Below are 17,735 nucleotides of genomic sequence, written 5' to 3' on the forward strand. Positions count from 1 at the left end.
GGAACCTTTATCCGGTCGCTCAGAGATCTCCCAGCAGAGCCCCCCATTGCACGCCGCTCCCTCCATAGTCATCTGTCCCCTGGAGCCCGAGCCCCACTGAGCGCCGCGGTACCCCCTTCTCCCCCCACCTGCAGCGACGGATCCCGGTCAGCCCCCCGCCACCTGCCGGCGCCAGCTCGGGCAGGGGTCGCTGACTCCAGTGCGGAGCTGGGCCTGGCCGGGAGCGGGCTGGGCGGGAGGGAGGGGAGGGAAGGAGCGTGGGAGCCCGGGGAGGAGGAGGCCGGGCCCCGCCCCGCGCAGAGGAGGGGCGGCCGGGCCAGGACTCGAGTCGCTGCTGGCGGGGGAAGTTTCCCAGGGTCCGGGAGGGAGGGAGGCAGCCTGGCTGCGCTGGTGTCTGGCTCTGGGGCGCGGGGCTCTCGGCCCCGCCATGGATCTCTAGGGCAGGGGCGGCGGAGGAGCGGGGTCAGGGTCCAGGACCGCGAGCGGAGCGGCGGGATGGGCTCGGGGACCGGGTCTCGAGCGCTGCTGGGCGGCAGCCTCCTGGGCATCGCGCTGCTGGCGCAGCTGGGAGCCGGAGCAGGTAAGGGGGCAGGAGCGGGGGATCCCGTGCGGAGGGCGCGCCGGCTCTCGGAGTTGTGTTCTGGAGAGCTGGAGCGGGGATCGCGGCATCTGTGAGTGCCAGGGGACCCTCGCCCCCGGCGATCTCTTGTTGCTCAGCCTGGTGTTGGGGCAGTTTCGGGGACCCTATTGTTGAGGGGTCCTCTCTTGGTGTTTGGGGGTCCTGGCAATATTGGGGACTCCAGGTTGGCGTTCGGGTGGGGCGTCTGGTGGCGTCGGGAAGGGGGGCGACGCGATCTGGTCCCCTCACTTTCTTTTTACAAACTTTGCAAAAGTTTTTTTTTTTTTGCGCGGCGGGGGGTGGGGGGGAGGTTCAAAGCCAGGAATCCGCCGCGCGCCCCAATGATGCGGGCTCCCCCAGCAGGGATCAGCGGCTGAATGGGGGGCTCAGGACGGGGACGGCTTCGTCCAACTTGGGAACCGCTTGTAACGCGTCTCTTGTGCGCTCCCCCCTGCCCGAGCCCCCTCCCCTGTCTGCGCTGGGGGGAGGGGGTCGGCCCTGTGTCCCAGAGCACAAAGAAAATACTTAATCATTGTATAATCCCCGCTTGGGGGAGGGGGCTGCGCGGCCCCTGCCCCGCGGCTGGGCTGGGCTTGGGCAGGGGCTGGGAGTTCGCAGGCACTGATTTGAGGCTGCGGGGAACAATCCTGCGCTCCTCTTCTTTCACTATTGACTAGAAGTAAACTTTCCTCGCAGCCTGCGCCAGCCAGCCTGGGAGCGTGGGGGAACCTGGAGCTGGAGCGCGGATCCGGCTTCCCCAGCCGGCGCCTTCCCCCTTGCCGCCCTTCCCCCTCTCTGCGGTCGCGGCCTCCTGCCCATGAAGTCCGCACAAGCCAGGCGCTGAGCGTGGGGGGATCCCATTGCATTGTGTCGGCAGTTCTGCGGTGGGGAGCGGTGCGTGAGTGAGTTTGGGGTGGGGGGAGCAGGGACCCGGGGGTTTAGCTGGGATTGCCATGAACCGGCTTCCGGGGGGCGCTGGCTTACATTTGATGGCATTTTTGTTGCGGTTCAGTGTGTGGAATTGTGGGGGGGCTGATGTCCTGCACAGATGCTCCAGCAGCTGTTTTGCCTCCGTCTCTTCCCAGCCCCGGATGCTCAAACTTTTTGTGTTGGAAAGTAAATCTGAGGCGCCGTCCTGGGGCTCTCCCAGACCTTCCCGGGGCTGGGCTCCCCTGCTTCTTCACAGAGCTGGGGCATTGGGGCAGGGCACCCGCTGGCTAAGAAGCACTGAGGAGGCTGGGAGAGAACTTCAAAACGATTACCCAGCTCCGTATTGGGCCTGCTGGGATCTGGCCTCCTCTGGCTTTGCTGGGCAAGTGGCAAACTCAGCAAGAGTCTGGGAGCCCAGCTGGTCAGCCAGCAGCGTCCCACCCCCCAGTGAGTGTGAGCTGGGACTTGAGGTGATGCATCTGGGAGATAAGATGATTTAATTGCATGTCCTGCACCGACTTGCCAGTGCACAGCAATGTGCCAGCGATGAGAGAACTGCTGTGAAAGGTAAATACAGCGCAGGGTTATTATTCAGCGTGGGTTTCACTCGCCCATGAAGCTGCTGGACTGGTTTGTGCAGCTTGGGGAGGCCAGCCTGCTGCCTGCGCTCCCAGCCAGCGCATGGGGACACATGTGGATGGGCCCAGGGTCTGTGGGATGGCTGCTGCTGCTGCTGCAGGTTGTGGATGCCCTGAAGTATAACCCCCTCCACGCCCCTTGCTGCCTGGCTGGACATAGACCAGCATTGTTCTTGTTGAGCAACTCGCTGCATTGCGGGAGTCCCGCCGTGCTGTTCGTTCCTGAGCAGCGCGTGGCCCCGTGGCTAGATAGGGGCCTGGCCACTCTGCTCGCGCACAGACTGCTGGTGCCAATCCCCCGTTGCAGGAACTTGGAGGTCTCTGTCCTGGAGCCAGGAACCGGCCTCCAGATGCACCCAGACAGCGTCCTCACTAGGGATAGCCGCTGTCACAGCGAGTGAGGCAGAGGCCTTTGCAGCTCCAACTGCTTGGGGGCTGGGCAAGGGCTGGAAGGCCTTGGGCTCAGCTCAGGTCTCTTCTGGGTAAATTCTTGTTTTGGGCGGTAGTAGCAGAAATTAGGTTATAGGGGTATGGATTATCTCCCCTCCTGGTGTGTGTGGGGGAGTGGCCCGGTCCCCCTGCCCAATCCCTGGGAGGCGGCAGCCTGGTCCTCCTGTCTGGGAGGATGAGCTCCCCGGGGTGGGTGGTGGGAAGTGGCCCGGTGCCACGCCATCCTGAGGATGCGGTCCCTGGGAGGCAGCAGCCTGGTCCTCCTGTCTGGGGGGATGAGCTCCCAGGTGGGGGGTGGGGGACCGTCCCAGTCCCCTGTTCTGGGGTTGAGGTCTTGTGGACGCCCCCATCCTGAGTATGAGGTCCTCCTTCCTTTGCAAAGTCTCCTGCTTTCTAGGACTTTCCCTGATTGATTTTAGTCACCCCCTGTTTAACCTCCCCCTTCCTCCAGAGCAGCCTGGCTCCCAGAAAGCTGGCTTCTCTGTGCCCTGCTGCAGCAGCATGGGCTCCCTGAAGTGAGATGGTTTGTGTGGGGCCCGGCTGGTTCGTGGCCAGGCTCCCCATGTTGCCCCCTAAGTGAAGGGGCTGGTGGGAGTGGCTGCCCCTGTGAGCCCTGTGGAATGAGGTGAGGACAGGAATTGGGTGACAGGCAATGGTTCCATGGTGCTAGCCCCCTTCTGGGCACTGGCCTCTGTCATTCACCCACAGACAGTGTGGGACCCTGCCCCTCCCCAGCGCTGGCTATTCCCAGGAGTGCTCAGAGCTGTAGCAGCTGCCTCCCCTCCAGATGCATGAGAGGGCCGGCTGGCTGGGCCATTCACTCGTCTGCCCCTTTCTTCCCCCCACTGCGTTGCTAGCCTGTGAACAAAGCGGCCAGGCAGCTGGAGAGCTGTGGAATCTGGAGAGGGCCCTGGAGCCGCCTGAACAATCACACTGGCTAATCCGGTTGTAAACACTCCTCCCATAGAGCTGCTGGCTGCAGCAACAGGGAGACCCAGGGACCCAACTGGCCAGGGAGGGGTGGGGCTGGGGGGCCCACCTGCCCCAGCACAGCCAGTGCAGGCCGTGGTCTCCTGCCCAGCTGGCAGGACAGTGTGAACCTGTTCTCAGGAGCTCTCTGCCTGGCTAGTGAGCCCCCTCCCCTGCTGCCTTGCAGACTGCAGAGCTTTCCCCAGGACAGCATCCAAATGTGCCCCAGAATCAGGGCCTGAACCTGCTCGTCCACCCAGGATGGAGACCAGGAATCCTGGGGCGGGTGACGTCTCCCGAGCCCCCCTCCACTCATGGGTTTTTAGCAACACTGACTCCTTCCCCTGCCATGGGGAGAGTGAGGGGAGATGAGCCTCCCTGGGCCCTGCTGGGGGTGCCAGTTGCACCGAAGGGTGCCTAATGGGGCCAGTGGTGGGGGTCCGGATACTGGGCTTGGACTGCACCTTGGAAGTGACGTGTCCTGTATCTCCCACTCCCACCATCCCCGCATCAGTCGGTCCCCCTGCTCTGGGCTGAATCACAGAGGCCCCGACTTTCCCAAGCCAACCACTTGGCTCTGAATTGGCTGCACTGTTGGGGCAGGGGCAGTTGGCTGTGTCTGCCAGGCCAGGGGAGCCAGCTCTGTTATCCTGTGATGATCAGTTCTGGTCCATTCGTGGGTCCTTGGCTGGCAGGAGCAGTCCTTCCCCTGCCCTGGGGAGTGGGGGAGTTGCAGCAATGGGATCCATGACTGAGCAGCCTGGGGTGCTGGCTGAACCCTCCCTGGGGCCCTGAGCTTCTCATGAGGCTTCACAAATGCCAGAGAGGAGGCAGGTTGGGGCTACTTCTGCACCAGTAGAAATGACTCCGAGAGGGCAAGTGACTGGCCCAGTCATTGGCAGTGCTGAGGATAGAACCCCTGGCTGCCTCACCTTCCCCTTGTTCATTCCTCTCTGGGTGGCTCTGGATCCTGTGTTCTGCTTGACAACGTACATTGGGAGTTCCAGTAGTTCCTGGGCTGACGGTGGCTGTCGGGTCCCTGCCTCACTGCGCTAGCTTAAGTGGTCCTGCGAGGCTGCCTGTGGTCAGGATCCCAGGGTGCTGGGGCTGCTGGGCAGCATGGGTCGGGGTGGGAGAAAATGTAGGTATGTGCCCTGCCTTGCCTGGCATACCTGTCAGGAAAGTATGCCAGACCCTACTGCTGAGGGGTGAGGGGCTGTGTCCCAGCATGCACTGCCCCTGTTTCAGCTGTGGGAAGCGGGGGAATACGGGTGCTGGGGCTGGGCCAGGTGTGTGTCGGCACAGTGCCTCCTTCACTGCCTGTGAGCTCCCAGGGCTCAGTGCTGAGCCCCTCACTGCTCGCAAAACCTTGCCTGCAGGGGCTGATGGGAGATTGTGCCTCAGGCTGCTGGAGTGAGAAGCTGGTGGGGGGGTGGAGGTGGCTTGTGTTGGCAGCAGCTGTGTGTCCTGAGCGCAGGTCGGGGTTCCTGTGTGTGAAGATATTCCACTTTGGACACAGGACTTGGGGGAGGTGTGGGGGGTTGTTCTGTGACTCACACCCCCAGGAATCCCAGAGCCCTCCGGGGCAGCAGAGCTTCCAGGGTCATTCTGTCTTACCCTACCTTTGGCAGTGTGAACTCCCCCAGTGTTCCCACGGCCTCTTATCTCCACTGTCTTTTAATTTCTGCAGTGATGGGGCCTTGACTGCTGCTGGGTTTATTTTTTTTTCGTGGGGGGGAAGTGGGCACTAGTGGGTTAGAATTGGGGCGGGGGGCTGGCAGTCAGGACTCCTGTGTTCTATCCCTGGCTTTGGGAGGGAAATGGGGGGCTACTAGGTTACAGTGGGGGAGTGAGGTCGGTAGTCAGGACTTCTGGGTTCTGTCCGTGGCTTTGGGAAGGAAGTGGGGGCTAGTGGATTAGAGTGACTGGCAGCCAGGACTCCTGGGTTCTCTCCCAGCTGTGCCACTGACTCGCTGGGTGACTTTAGGCAGCCCCCTTCCTATCTCTATGTCTTAGTTTCTTGTCCGTGCTCTCTTTGAAGGGCTGTGCATGCTGAGGGTTCCCCATTGCACTTCCCATCAGGCCTCCCAGGCCTGATGGGGAGTTGGAGCTGGCACTCAAGGGGTTAATGTTCTGGGACCTCTCCCCCCTCTTCTCACTCTAGGCTGGAGGAAGTTAGGGTTCTTCTTAAAACTCTGCCCCCTCCGCTGCTGGACCTGCCCTGGGTATCACATTGGGGGGCGTGGGACCCCCTCATCACACGTATCCCAGTGTGGAACAGGCCCCCGCTCCACTGTGCGGGGGCACGACTGGGTTTGCTGCTCCCCAGACACATCTGTGCCTGACACGCGGGAGGTTCCATGGGGGCCCAAGCCGCCTCCTGGCACCTGGGACAGCCCTGCCAGCTACCCAGGAGAACGAGCCTCTCAGCATCTCGTCCCCCTCCCCCAAAGCTGCTGCGCCTGGGGCCCCTCATGGGGCTGAGGTTTGGCACCAAGGGCAGAGGAGCCCAGGGATCAGGATATGTGTGGTGGAGCTGTCTAAACCTGATGCCATCCCTTCAGTTGCAGCCGTGTGTGGGGAGGGGGCCGTGTGTGGGGAAGGGGCCGGCTGGCCGGCTGGCAGAGCAAATTCCACTGCAGTACTAGCTCTGGGGGCTGGAGTGGAGGAGAGGGGCGGAGGCGGCATTGTCTCTGGGAGCTGATCTGTGTGCTGGGCACGCAGCGCTCTCCAAGTGGGTCTGGAGGAAATGGCTGGTGGGGGAAGGAGTGAAGCCCCTGAGCCCTACGTGGCCTGTGGGGCCCAGGCCCGGCCTCCTCTCTCTCTCTGTATGGGGGAGGGGAGGGGGCTGTTGGGTTTGTACCTCGTCCTGCTCCCCAGCCATGGAAAACTGCTGCTGGGGTTTTCTTTTGGGATCGGCTCCCTCACAGGGTCTGGAACTGCAGCCCCAGGGGCATAGAGATGTCTGAACCCCATTTATTCAGGGGGCCAATCCATCTGGGGGGCCTGGGACCAGCCCACCCTACCCTTCCAGTGAGTCCCATTAGAAGCCCAAGCATTGGCCCATGGGGGGTTGTGGGGTGTCTCTAGTTTGCCCCTCCCATGCTAGCCCAGCTGCTGGCAAAGCTGCCCAGGGGTCTGGAAGGGGAGAGGGCTCACAGGGCTGGGTGTACTGGTTCCTTGACACTAGATTGGGTCCAGCCAGGGCTGGCAGCTGGTCACTGTCATCCTGGCACAGGGTCTCACTGTTCCTGGGGAGGCTTCTTCAGGAGCCTGTGGGACTTGGCAGAGCTGGGGTTGCCCTGGGCAACAGGTCCCCGTGCTGGGATTTGGAGGGGTGGGTCTGAGTCAGTCTCCCTCAGAGTGACCCTCCATCCCCAGGCTGTGGGAGCCATACACTCAGGGTGGAGGCAGAGGGCTGGACTGGCTGTAGGGTGAGCGGTGGGTGGAGGTTCCTGACTCGTTTATCAGGGAGTCATGGGGCCTCAAGATGCTGTAACACCCAGGAGGGTGCAGTCTCAATCCCCTCCCAGCTATGCTGCTCTGTCCCCTACATGTGGGGCCGAGGCCCCCGGCTCTGTTTTACCTGTAGCCCTGTACTGCCTGGCATGGCCCAGCGTCCTTGGCAGGGTCTGAGCTGAGGTCTGAGCTGGCAGGCTACTGCTGTGTGAGGGGCCCGGGAAGGGGCAGAGATTAGCAGGGCAGGTCCCTGGACACTTGATGAAGACACTGGCTGTGCTCTGAGGCCCTGACCGGCCCTGCTCTCCCTGTGGGGTCCTGGTGGCCTGGGACCATGTGCCACAGGGCAGAAGGTTCTGGGAGCAGGAGCTCTAGGAGCTGTTCCCTTGGTCCCAGGGGGTGCGAGGCCCTAGCATCTGACTGGAACCTGCAGGTTGTGCCTAGAGCCCTGGAAACCCCTGCGCCCCCCCCCCCCCCATGCTGGATGGCACTGGGGGCTGGTGGTGATGGAATCACACAGACCTTTCCTAGGCTCATTGGTAGGGGGCACCTCCAAGTTAAACTTCCTAGTCATACATGGAACTTGTCTGTCAGCTGCCCTTCTCCTGGTTTGTGGTGTGTGTGTCTTCCCTTTGCCTGCTGCTGCTGGGATGAAGCTTTCCCCATGCAACTTCAGTACCAGTGTGAGTGCGGCGTTGACTCTGAAGCCTAATGGTGGCTGTTTAAATCCCAGCCCTGATAGCAGCATTGCTGTTGATCATTTCAGGGTGGAGCTTGGGGTTATGGGCAGGGTTCTGCCACATCCATCCAGTTTATGGGGTGCTCTGATGTACCCTGGGGCTTGCCCTGAACAGTGTGCTCTAAGCCAGATTGGTGATGGACCAGGGACCATCTGGGTGGGGCAGGGGGACAGGGAAGCAAAGAGCAGCTGCTGTCAGGGTTTGCTGCTAGAAAGCCCCTGGATCCCAGTGCCCTGATGCCCCTTTCTGGGTGCAGCTGGCATGGCCAGTGACTGAGCTGGTCTCCCCACTGAGGGGCTGGGTGCGAGGGAGTTCTGCATGGGGTTGGGGACAGGGAGGTGAGGGGTCCACTCCTTTGTGCTCTAATGGGCTCTCTCCCGCTCTCTCCCTGCAGCCGTGCAGTGTCTGGAAGGCTCCATGCCCTGCGAGAATGGCGGCCAGTGCATCCTCTACTCCAACGGGAAGGCAACCTGCGTGTAAGTGACCCCCTGCCCTGCAAGTTGGGATCCATGCCCGCTGCCATCCAGCACGGGGCTATGGGCAAGACGGGCTCCATGGTGGTGGGGTGTTGCTCACAGGCTGCGGGGGAGGGGGAGGGCTTTCCCACCCTCTCTCCCTGGGGTGAGGGGATGGGCAGGTCTGAACCAGCAGGAACCAGAGGCCTGGAACTGGGTTAGCAGGAGGGAGGGTGGTTCCCGGCAGTGCAGCCATAAGGAGTAAGGGCAGCCTGGCCCAGTGGTTCAGGCGGCCCAGGCCAGGTTCTGGAGCGCTGCGTTTTGTTCCTGGCTCTGCCCCTGCCCCCATCTTGCTCCGCCTCACTTGATGTATGTCCTTGGCAGGGGGCCTGCATAGCCCCATCACCATGCCTGGCATGGCCCTGCCCCAAGGATCCGGTGGTGATTGGGGGTGCCAGCCAGCGGGGTGGGGGGAGGGGTGTCATGGCACCAAGCCCCAGTCGCTGCTCTGGTCAGTGGAGGTGGCAGAGCTGCCTGGGGGTAGGAAACACCGGCAGGGCAGAGGGTCAGGGCTGGGGGATGTGGGGAGCAGCCACTTACTGTGAGGTAGACTCTTGCCTGCGCCTCGTGGCCCCTGGGAAGGGATGCAGCAGAAAGGACCCTCGCCAGGCCAAGGGAGGGGAGTCACACCCTCCCCTGCCGGGGCTGTGAGCATGTGGGAGGGGCTAGGGGTTGCCCTGAGCTGATGGGAGTGGGGTATGTTTGGGGCAGAGTGAGGGGGTTATAAGAGTGCGGGGGATGGGGTGGATCTGTTTCCATGTGGAATGAGGAATGTCAGCAGCCAGGCAGTGGGCGACTCACTGACTCTGGAGGCCTGGCTGTTGGGTGCGACCCCTCCTGTCTCCCAGGCCCCGCTCCGGTGAGGGGAACGTGGGGTGATGCTTGTTGACACAGGGGGCAGGAGAAAGGGCTTCCAGCTGGGGTTGGATGAGCTGGGAGGGCAGCTGCAGAAGAGGTGAATCTTGTGCCTGGGGGGAGGCTATTGGAGGACAGAGTGACAAAGTGCTTGGATGTTTTCTTTGGGGCTCCCTGGGCAGAGAACTGATGCCCTGGGGCTCACATCCTCTGGCCCTCTCCCCTGCCCACCCCTACTGACAAAGGGGCCAAGATCTGCCCACCTTTGTTTCCTCCCTGGGGTGGCTGTTGCAATCCCAGATTGCAGAGCAGTGTTAGCAGTGTGCTGGCCGCCCTGCGACTCCCCACTTCCTCGCAGGGTGTGGGGGGGAGCTCCTCCTGCCCGGCCTCCTTCCTGGAGTCTCCCAGACAGGGGTCCTCTTCAGGAGAGGGCCCTGGAGTCATTTGATCCCAGCGACTGTAGACAGCTCTTGGAAAGGAAGCAGCTGCTGATCTGCAGAGCTGGGTGGCGGGTGATGTGAGACCCAGGCTGTGTCTGGAGCTGAGCTTACCCCTTCCCCAGCCCCCACTGGAGCAGCTGGCCCGCATGGGAAAGGCCAGGAAGGAGTGTGCTGAGTTTCCTGGTTCTCAGCCCTGTGTGCGGGAGCACCCAAAGAGAGGCTGTTTGTCTCCCTGGCCCTGGCTGGACTACTGGAAGGGGCTGACGGGGGCCCGAGCCTGGCCAGGTGCTTTCCCCGGTGGGGATGCTATAAAGGCCATGTGGGGGGACCCAGGAACTCCAGCTGCTGGTGGGGAGGGGGCTGGAAACAAAGGGGAGGCAGCATTGGGCCATGGCAGCTCCTGCCATGCCTGGGCCCGCTCAGTCAGTGTGGATGGGAGATGGGTTTGGAATGGCAATTGCCACTTCTGCCGTGCTGTGTCACGCAACAGGTTTGCAGAGCCCTGGCGAGCCAGCTGCAAGGGGCTGGAGCTGACTAGCCTGGGGTGCTTCAGTGAGTGTCATCACCCTGCTTCACGGGAGCAGAGCTGGGGATAGAACCCAGGAATTCTGACTCCTAGTGCCCCTGCTCTAACCACTAGACCCTGCCGTCTCTGAGCCCAGTAATGACTTTCTCTGTGAATCACTTCCATTTTCTTCCAGCATCTCACTCTGCAGTGCGAGCTCTGGTGGTGGGGGCTGCCAGTGGAGCAAGGCAGGCTGATTATTTGGGAATTCTCTCTCCAGGGCAGGGCTCCAGGCCCTGATGCTGGGGAGTTGGAACCAGATGGGGCTGAGCCCTGGTGACTGGGTGCAGGGGGCCTTGGCAGTCTCTCCGCAGAACCATCTCTGACCTGTAACCCAGGTTGTAGGTTCCAGGCGGAAGTGGTTGGAGCCTGGTGGGGGCAGCGGCTGGCTCTGTACGGGTAGCCTGGGTGGCTCTGTGCCCACCACTTCCTGCCGAGTGAGCCAGGAATAGCTGAATAGTTTCTGTGCTGTGCCCTTGCCTGGTCCCCGCTGCCCCTAGTGCCAGGCCATGGCACAGCGGCCGCGCAGGCAGGTGCCGGAGCTCGCAGTGGCAGGTTCCCTTCTCCTTGCTGCCTGCGTTGGAATGCCAGACAGGTGGATGGGCCTCCTGCTGCCCCGCCCCGAACAGGTGAATCACCGGCTGTGGCGCTGCCTGGCCTGGAGCAGGAGTAGGATCTGGATGGGGCCTTGCTGCCTGGCCACTGGAAATCGTGGGCTGGAGTGTGGGACTGGAGCACCAGTTGAATGCTGACCTGGCCCAGTGCAAGAACAGGCACCCCCTGCCCCATCTTACTGGAACAGGCTCCTGTCTGCATACTGGGTTCTTGGTGCTTTGGAGACAGTCCCCCACTGCTGTGGGAGAATCAGGGGGAGGAGGCAGAGAGGATTGGGTGTGGGGGGCAGGAGGTGCATGGCAGGGCCACCGAGGATCAGGGAGTGGGAGGGGTGGGAGGGGAGCCAGTGGAGGGCAGAGAAGGTCAGCGGAGGGCTGGAAGGGGCACAGCAGAAGCAGAGATGATTGGAGATGGGGGCAGAAATGAGCAACCAGGGGTGGGTAGGAGAGGCATGGTGAGGTGCAGGGGGGATAGAGGAGCAGCCGACAAGGGACTGGAGAGCGGCAGAGAGGAGTGGCCAAGGGGGCAGGGCAGGGGGAGAGGAACAGTGCGGAGGCACGAGGGGGCACCTGGGAGGGCAGAGAGGAGCATCGGGGGGGGCGCAGCGCAGGGGACATCTAGGAGGACAGATAGGAGTGGCCAGGGGGTGGGGGGCAGAGAGAAAAGGCCAGGGGGGATAAGAGGGGGACAGGGGCAGAGAGGAGCAGCTCTGGGGAAGAAGGGGGGCAGGGGGTAGAGAGGGGTGGCCAGGGCGACAGGACGGGAGCGACAGGGAGCAGAGAGGCACAGCCGGGCAGGCAGGAAGGGGGCAGGGGACAGAGGGGAGCTAGGGAGGCAGGATGGGCGTGGCAGAGAGGAGTGGCCAGGGGGGCAGGATAGGTTTGGCAGAGAGGAGTGACCAGGGGGCTGTCCCTGCCGTTTGGCTCAGCATAGTGCTGGTGCTGCTGGAACCTGTCGAACGGGTTGGAACCGGCTCAGGGAGGGCTGGGAGGGGGGGAAATGTATCTCCGTCCCAGTGCCAGAAATCCTTCCCCCTCCCCTCCCAATGTGCTGGGCCCCATGGGCCCTACTGTGCCAGCCTGGAGATGGGTTTGCCGCCTGGGTCCCTTTGCCAGGCGCCCTCGGGGTGAGAAGGGGGGACTAGTTTAGTCTGGATTGTGCCCGCCCAGGCGCCACAGGAGGGGGCACCAAATGAGCGTGGGAGTTGGAGAAGTGGGGAGGTGGGGGACAGGATTGGAGCAGGGGCTGATGGGAGATGGGGTAGGGGGAGTGAGGATGGATGGGGTGGGGGCTACTGGGGAATGCATGTGGGAGGATGGAATTGAAACAGGGAGGTGAGGTCAGGGAGTGCAACAGAGTCCATTGGGGGATGGGAGGGGGCACGTGCCAGGATAGCCCCCATCTGCCAGGTGAAGGGGCATTCTGGGCGCAGAAGGGCAGTGTGGCCTGGTGGTCAGAGCAATGGGAGGCGGGCTGGGAGTCAGGACTCCTGGGTTCTATCCTCTAAAGCTGGCTCTGCCTCCTGCGGCTGGGAGGTATGGGGGGAAGTTGTGCCGCCGTGCGCTCTCGTGCCCAGGGGCATCCCGTCCCTCCAGGAGTGGGTGCCTGAGGCAGCCGCCGGGGTGACTCATGGGGTGATGTGGCAGTGGAGCCGCTGAGTCACTGCCCCACGGAGCAGGCTGGATGCCGGCTCCACTCCCCAGACATGAGCAGGCAGGAGCACTGCCAAGGGGCTGGGAAGGGGGCTGCTTTCCAGCGTGGGAGCCTGGCTCTGCCTGCAGGGGAGGGCGCTGCCTGGTGCTGGGATACAGGGCTCTGCTCCCCTTCTGCTTCCTGCCACAGGGATGCCTGTCCCCACATCTCCTTTCCCTTTCCAGGGGTTGAGTGGGTGGATGGATGGGGTGGGAAGCTCTGCCAACCCCAGCTCTGCACTCAGGGTGCCCCCCCCCATGCACAGACATGCAGGGAGAGGGGAGTTGGCATCTCACCAAGTACTGCTGGAGGGAGCCCAAAATGGAGTGAGCAGGATGGGGATGGGAGATCCGCAGGGCATTCCTGGTCTGTACTGGGGCCAGTGGAGCTGCCCATGTCACTGCTCGGGGGGCTGTGGCCTGGTCTGGTCGGTGGCATTTGCCATGGCTGTAGCTGAGGCAGGCGTAACCGTTTGCAGGCTCCAGGGCACAAGGGTCAGGCAGGGACCAGCACACCAGGAGATGGGGAGGGGGTGGAGTTCCTACAGGCAGTATTGGTCAGTGGGTCTGAGCCTGGTGTAGGGAGGTTATGGTCTCATGGCTCCCATCTGGTCCAGTGGGGCAGGAGAGAAGGGCTACAAGGCTGGATGGGCCTGTGGGTCTGGCAGGCAGGGGGGATCTGGTCTGCGCTGTCTGTCTCCTCACCATCCCTCTCCTCCACCCTGTCTGTGCCGCCAGCACTATGTTTGCTTTAGCACCGTGCTGCCCTCTCTTCTTCCCTTGTTGGACCAAGCCCCCAGCTCTGTGGGGAAGGGCCTGGGTCCCTCAGAAGGGCCCAGCACTCTGGGGAGCTGGTGTAATTCCAGGCCTGGGCACAGTCCCTGCTGTGCTGTGGTACCTGCCTGTAGGGGGCGCTGGAGCTCCTCCAGTCCGTGCCTCTCCCAGCAGGGGCTGCTGTATAGAGCAGGCTGGGAGCCCTCGATCTGCTGTGGGGTGAACTGAGTGCCCCCCGTCTCTGCTGCAGGGTTGTCGTCCCCACCCCCAGAATTGAGATCCTGGTTTGCAGGTCCTGGACAACAGAGTAAACAGGCGTTCTGCGTTGCCCTGGTGACGGCAGGCAGGGGTGGGGGATGGCCGGGGCTGCCGCTGAGCCAGAGACGGGAGCAAATTTGGGGTACAATCTGTGCACCAGTACCCAGGCTGTGGTGCAGCTCCCCCCAGCCGGTGCCCTCTGGAGCCGGCCCAGACTGACGGGGGGGTACCCAGGTGCTGCCCAGCACTGGCTCCATCTTGGACCCTGAGCTGTTGTCAGGAGCAAGCCCAGAACTGGGGCTGGGGAGGCAGGATGGTCCTGTCCAGCCTGGCAGGCTTGACTACCCTCCCCTCCTCCACCCTCAGCCCCTGCACACCGCTGGTCTTGGACCCAGCCCTGTGGTGCATGCAGAGCCCAGATCAGCCTCTCCTGTCGCCTCCCTATTGCAGAGCTCCCAGCATGCACTGCTCCAGTTTGGCTAGCTAGAGACCTGTGAGCTGGGCCCCACTTGCTGCGGAGCTGGGTCTGCCCTGGCTCAGTCCCATAGGACGTGGCCCTCGGGGGCAGAGTTCAGGGCCCCTGCGTGACAGGGGGTTTGTGGGGGGCAGGAGGGACTCTGTACCCTACTCCTTCTGCATGCACCCCAAGGAGGTGAAGGTGTGGGGGGCAGGGCAGAGAACCCCTCACCAAGCTCTCCCCTGAGAGAGGTGCAGACCTGCTGGCTGGGCCAGGTTCCACTGGGAGTGGGTGCCCCTGCGATGAGCTCTAGGTAGTAGGGTCCCTGGGTCGGAGTGGGGTCCTGAGGCTGCTCCTGTGGACAAGCTTTAGCCAGTGGGGTCCTGGAGTCAGAGCGGGGTCCTGGGGCCGCCCCTGCGACGAGCTCTAGGCAGTGGGGTCCCTGGGTCAGAGTGGGATCCTGGGGCTGCTCCTGTGGATGAGCTCTAGGCAGTGGGGTCCCTGGGTCAGAGCGGGGTCCTGGAGCCGCCCCTGCTATGAGCTTTAGTCAGTGGGGTCCTGGGGTCAGAGCGGGGTCTTGGGGCTGCCCTGCGATGAGCTCTAGGCAATGGAGTCCTGGGGTCAGAGCATGGTCTATGGTCAGCCAGGTGCTAAGAGGTGCAGCAGCAGGTGGGCTCTGAGGAATGACAGGGTGAGGGGGCCCAGGGAGTCGGTCCTGAATTGGCTTACGTCTGCTCTGCACAGTTTGTAGGAGGTGGGGGTGATGCCAGTCTAGGGTTACCAATACAGCTTTATGTGAGAAGGTCGCTCTGCTGCTATAAAGATGCCCTGTACTGGTGTAGCACGGCTCCTTCCCTGTGCAGGGATAGCTACACAGTAGGGAGACCCTTTGCATTGGCACAGCTTCCCCCATGCTTGGAGCTGTACCCTGAGGCCGAGCCCAGTCTGGTTTGCCAGCAGACTGGTCCTCAGGGGCAGGAAGAAAAATCAGACTCAGCAGCCCCTTCTCCCCTGGCCAGCCCTATATGCCAAGGCTGGGAGGCTCCCCCTGTGGGGAGCAGAGAGGGGGGTTAAAGGCGTCAGTGGAGATCTGGTAAGGGCTGAGGGAACAAGGAGGGGGCAAAGTGAGCATCTGGCACAATGATGAGTCTAAGCTGGTGCCAGTTGAGGCCCTGCAGAGGGAGCTGAGCCCACAGGGCAAATGGGCAGCACAGGGTAGGGGGTGTTTGGAGTGGCGCAATGCCAAGCAATGTCTGTTGGAGGGAATAACCTGAGATCTGGGGCAGCCCCCAGGACCAGCACCAACTGCATGAGGGCCGGGCTACCCTGGGGCAGCTTGATGGAGCTGCAGGGATGGAGGTTGCTGATGTGTTGTAGCATAGGGGCCCATGTTTGGGTGCTGAGTGCAGGTCTGGATGCCTGCCCACAGAGCACAGTGGGGGGATGGTCTGGGCCAGAGACATCCCCACCCCCACCCCCCAGGAACCCCTGGCAACCAATAAAAGCAGAGGAAATTGATGGACTCTTACCTCCCACCCTGCCCTGGAAAGGCAGACCAGCCAGAGACTCCATGATGCTGCCCCTAGGAACGTCATTGCCAGTGCAGTGATGTATAAAGTGCCCAGATGCAGTGGTGGTGGGCATGTGTCCTTCCTGCACTTGTTTCGGGCACTTGCCCATAGTCCCATTCCTGCCCCTGAGGGAGGGACTCACACCAGTGTGCCTCTCTCTGCAGGTGCCAGCCCGGGCTGATTGGTGAGCGTTGCCAGTTCCAGGACCCCTGCCACCAGTCGCCCTGTGCCAATGGGGGCGTGTGTGAGAGCTCCCTCAAGGATGGCACCGTGCAGTACCAGTGCACCTGTCCCAAAGGCTTCCGAGGTGAGGGTCACGTGGGCGGGGGGCATGCTGCTCTAGGGGAGGCTGGGGAGGGGGTGGGACCCAGCTTGGTCTGGTTGGAGGTGGGGCCAGGATCTGACCAAGCCCAGGGAGAACCGATGCCATGCAGGCCTAGTGGAGATGGGGGATGGCCATGGGGGGGCTGTGGGATATGGGGAGGGACCCTCAGCCCAGCTGGGGGACGGGAATGGAACCTGACTGAATAAGGCTGGCATGGGAGGAGGGCTGGGCACACCTTGGCCCTGGGGCGGGGACCTGCTGGGCCTAGGGGGAAGGGCTCTTTGGGCTGTCCTCATGCCCACCAGGTCCCGCTCACAGCATCCCCCCTCAGGTCAGGACTGCTCCCTGGGTGATGCCTGCGCCAACAACCCCTGCGCCAATGGGGCCCGCTGCACCAATTGGAACAGCCGCTACAACTGCACCTGCCTGCCAGGCTACCAGGGCCGCAACTGCCGCACGGACGTGGACGAGTGCCGGGCACCGGGCGTCTGCCGCCATGGGGGCACCTGCTTCAACACGCCAGGCTCCTTCCGCTGCCAATGCCCAGCTGGCTTCACGGGGCAGCTGTGCGAGAGCGTCTACACACCTTGTGCGCCCTCGCAGTGCCTCAATGGGGGCACGTGTCGCCAGACTGGGGAGCTGAGCTACGAGTGTGCCTGTCTGCCGGGTGAGGGGCCCGGAGTGGGGGGGCAGCATTTGGGAGAAGCAGGGGTTGGTGTATGGCGTCCTAGCTGGGACAGTGCTGGAGGAACCTATTTGGGGGGATGCTGTCCCCTCCCTCAGCCCTGGGGGCAGGGGTTGTTGGAGGGGTATCTCTCCCCCTGCCCTGGTGTGTGTGCCCACGGGGCTGGCGGCTCTGGGCTGCACTGCAGGAAGCTCATTGGAAGCTGTAAATAGCGCCTGGGGATCCTGGACTGTGGCCAGGAAGGAAACAATCCCAAGGAGCGTCCGGGAGAGCAGCATGGCCGGAGCTTGCAGGGGAGAGAGGGCACTGTCCCTCCCAACCTTGGGCTATTCCCTCCCCTGCTCCCAAGAGCCCTCTTTGGCTCCCTCCCCACCTGAAGCTGACCATTTCTTTCTCCCCGTTAGTCCCTTCAGCCCCCTCCCCCCAAGTAATGGCTCATTCTCATCTAAGCTGCAGCTCTGCTCCTGCCAAATCCTGCACCCTCTGCCAGCTGGCCTGGCTCTGGGAACACAGAGAAGGAGGGGTATGGTCTGGGGGACCCTGTGTGTGAGAGGGGACCAGGCCCTGCGGTCTGTGTGGGGAGTGAAGTGGCTCTGATGCAGCTGTGTGTGTGTGGGGAGGGAGCAGGCTCTGCGGCTGCTGTGTGTTTGAGGGAGAGCAGGCTCAGAGGGTGCTCTGTGTGTGTGCTGGGGGAGTGGGTTTGGGGGTGCTGTGTGTGCACATGGGGAGGTACAGCAGGCTCATGGGCACTGTGCGTGCATCAGGGAGCAGGCTTGGCATCGCTGTGTGTGTGTGGGGGGGAGCAGGCTCTGAGGGCACTGTGTGTGCATGGGAACGGCAGCAGGCCCGGTGGCGCTCTGTGTGCATTTGGGGGAAGCGGGCTCTGAGGGCACTGCGTATGCATGGGATCTGTGTGAGGGGGCACTGTGTGTGCATGTGTGGGGGGAAGCGGGCTTGGGGGTGCTGTGTGTGCATGGGAGGCAGCGAGCTTTGGGGACGCTGTTGAGGGAGTGGAGTTTGGGGAGCTCTGTTCATTGGGGAGGCAAGTGGGCTTGGTGGCACTGTGTGTGTGTGGCGGGAGCTGGCTCTGTGTGCCAGGGAGCAGAGAGCTCAGGGGCGATATGTGCGTGTGGTGGGGAGTGGGCTCGAGGGCGCTGTGTGTGCTTGGGGGGGGGGGGG

At 62.9% G+C, this 17,735-nt stretch overlaps 1 protein-coding gene across 1 annotated transcript in view; it reads left to right on the forward strand.

Annotated features, from left to right (window-relative positions):
* The first annotated feature begins 376 nt into the window (after positions 1–376).
* NOTCH3 (notch receptor 3) overlaps positions 377–17,735 on the forward strand; it is a 50,818-nt gene continuing 33,459 nt past the window's right edge. Inside the window, exons 1-4 of the mRNA XM_032776752.2 lie at positions 377–580; positions 8,200–8,281; positions 15,711–15,853; positions 16,203–16,538. Of these exons, the coding sequence (XP_032632643.1) occupies positions 496–580; positions 8,200–8,281; positions 15,711–15,853; positions 16,203–16,538 (646 nt within the window). The 5' untranslated portion in view covers positions 377–495. The remainder of the gene's footprint in view (positions 581–8,199; positions 8,282–15,710; positions 15,854–16,202; positions 16,539–17,735) is intronic.

This window comes from Chelonoidis abingdonii, chromosome 26 (genome assembly GCF_003597395.2).
Source record: "Chelonoidis abingdonii isolate Lonesome George chromosome 26, CheloAbing_2.0, whole genome shotgun sequence".
In the NCBI taxonomy this organism is placed as follows: domain Eukaryota; kingdom Metazoa; phylum Chordata; order Testudines; family Testudinidae; genus Chelonoidis; species Chelonoidis abingdonii.